Genomic DNA, 2,148 nt, shown 5'->3' with positions numbered 1-2,148 from the left:
AGCAGCTGCATTCTGACGTGATAAGCTGTATGTTTTATATTCAATTAACGTTTGATCTGATTAGTCGACTAATGGAAAAAATAATCGGTGATTAAACAATTATAAAAATAATTGTTTGTGGCAGCTCTAGTACAGAGACATTCTTAATTAAAAATCTGCTTTTAAAAACTCCAGTTTTTAAGAAAATGGCTGCTTATCAAATAATTGTTAGTCAGTCTATAAGATAAATGAACCAGGGTGCCAAATAGGCTAGGACTGCCCCTGTGATTAATTATCACTATTTTGTAGGGTTCTGTATGTTGTATTCTTGATTAAATGCAGCAAAATAAACAATTTCAAAGGTAACATCATGTAATACTTGATTTATTTACATAATAACTTTAATTGCTGGATGTTCGGCTCCTGAGCTGTTGACCTGCAGTACCTGTGGCCCCCCGGAGCAGTTCAGTTGAATAGCCCTGCTGTAGATGTTGGAGGGTAATTGTGTCAACTCATCCAGAGTTTGGCAGCTAAAATTTTAGATTTTGTTGGTAATTACTGCAGTTTAAAAGAACTAAAGTCAGCCCCCTGGTGTTGTACTGTACTTGTTACTGATTATGTGTTTTTAGACACTAAGGTGCGAGAAAATGATAAATCACTCAAACTCTTGACTAATTTGCCCCCCTCACTTCTGAGATCATGATTACGCCCTTGCTGATGCACATAAAGTAACAACAGCAAAAAAAAAAACCTTTAATATAAAATAACTAAAACTAACAGAAGTCATGTGGTTTCTGCAGGCCTGATCCTAYCTAATGGGGACATTAACTGGAACTGCCCTTGTCTGGGTGGCATGGCCAGTGGACCGTGTGGTTCGCAGTTCAAGGAGGCCTTTTCCTGCTTCCACTACAGTAAAGAAGAGGTAAAGGGCTCCGAGTGCATCAACCAATTCCTCAGCATGCAGGAATGCATGCAGAAGCACCCCGACCTCTATCCTCAGGAGGAAGATGAAGAGACCTCTCGAGCAGAATCCAAGCCTGTTCCAGATTCCACTGACAGCGATGCCTTATCGTCTGAGAATAACTCRACTCCAACCACTTCAGGGCTGTCATCTGACAGCATGTCGCCTACAGACAACCAGACTGTCAGCTCATCATGAGGTTCTCCAAGAGCAGCTGTGATCGATGCACCTGAGCCTCTGAGAGGTTAAATATGAGTGGACAGAAGAAGACCACCTGCGTTTGTACAAACTCATAGGCTGATTTGTTTTATGGGCAATCATAACTTATCTAATTCTATGATAACTGAGCGTTAACCATGTTTTTTGCTGCAGGGACTTACATTAATTTATGTGCAAGAAAAACAAACAAACAGAAGAGCTCTTTTTTATTGTTTGAGTGTTGTCCTCTTGATTTCAGCTGGTTTAGKGTCTCTGTGTTTCAAAGTGACTCAGAGTTGAGCTGTATTTATTATATATACTGGTGCCAGTAATAWTTGAGTGTTTTAACTTGAACAAGACAGTTTTGACTCTTTTTCAGCTTTCTTTTTAACACATTAGAGACCAAAGCTCATGACGAGAAGAACCAGACTGCTGTTTGTCTCTGATGATCCTAACTGTGCTCGTTGTCTTACAAGAACTTCAGGGTCTCATGTTGCTGAGCAAACAGTAGGTAAACGACTAATCTTGCYTTTCACACCTACTGTACACATGTAGAAATATATCTGTCAGATATCGTTGGCTGGAAACTAAAGTGGTGAATTTAAAAGTGTGCTGGTGTTTGTCACGACACTGTTCCGATTAAATTGTCCATCTGTCAACTTCTCCCGATTTTCTGTTTATTCTAAAGAGATCAAACATTATTTCTACTTTCAGATAAAARTATTTTATCCTAATTAGTCCAGGAGAGGAGACGGATATGATCTGTTCCATCTTGATGAATGACTGACGTTATTTTCTGTAAATAGAAAAAAATATATATAAATACAGTATAAAAACTAGAAACCGCACAGCGGTAACATAATGACCCCTGCACGCACAAATGCACCAGAGCTCTGAAGTCTTTATTCCTAATAAACGTCGCTACTAGGTGCATCCCAAAATTGAAGTGGTTTGGGTGGGGGTCTTTTTTTGGGGGGGTGAGACAACCAAAGAAATCTGAAGCTCTTATG

At 39.4% G+C, this 2,148-nt stretch overlaps 1 protein-coding gene across 1 annotated transcript in view; it reads left to right on the top strand.

Moving 5' to 3' along the window:
- Positions 1-1,801, top strand: part of LOC106511516 (mitochondrial intermembrane space import and assembly protein 40) — a 3,808-nt gene extending 2,007 nt beyond the window's left edge. Inside the window, exon 3 of the mRNA XM_014000266.1 lies at positions 780-1,801. Within this exon, the coding sequence (XP_013855720.1) occupies positions 780-1,138 (359 nt within the window). The 3' untranslated portion in view covers positions 1,139-1,801. The remainder of the gene's footprint in view (positions 1-779) is intronic.
- The last annotated feature ends 347 nt before the right edge of the window (positions 1,802-2,148 follow it).

Source organism: Austrofundulus limnaeus, unplaced genomic scaffold (genome assembly GCF_001266775.1).
Source record: "Austrofundulus limnaeus strain Quisiro unplaced genomic scaffold, Austrofundulus_limnaeus-1.0 Scaffold2877, whole genome shotgun sequence".
NCBI lineage: Eukaryota > Metazoa > Chordata > Actinopteri > Cyprinodontiformes > Rivulidae > Austrofundulus > Austrofundulus limnaeus.
This window is presented reverse-complemented; position numbering and strand designations above follow the sequence as displayed.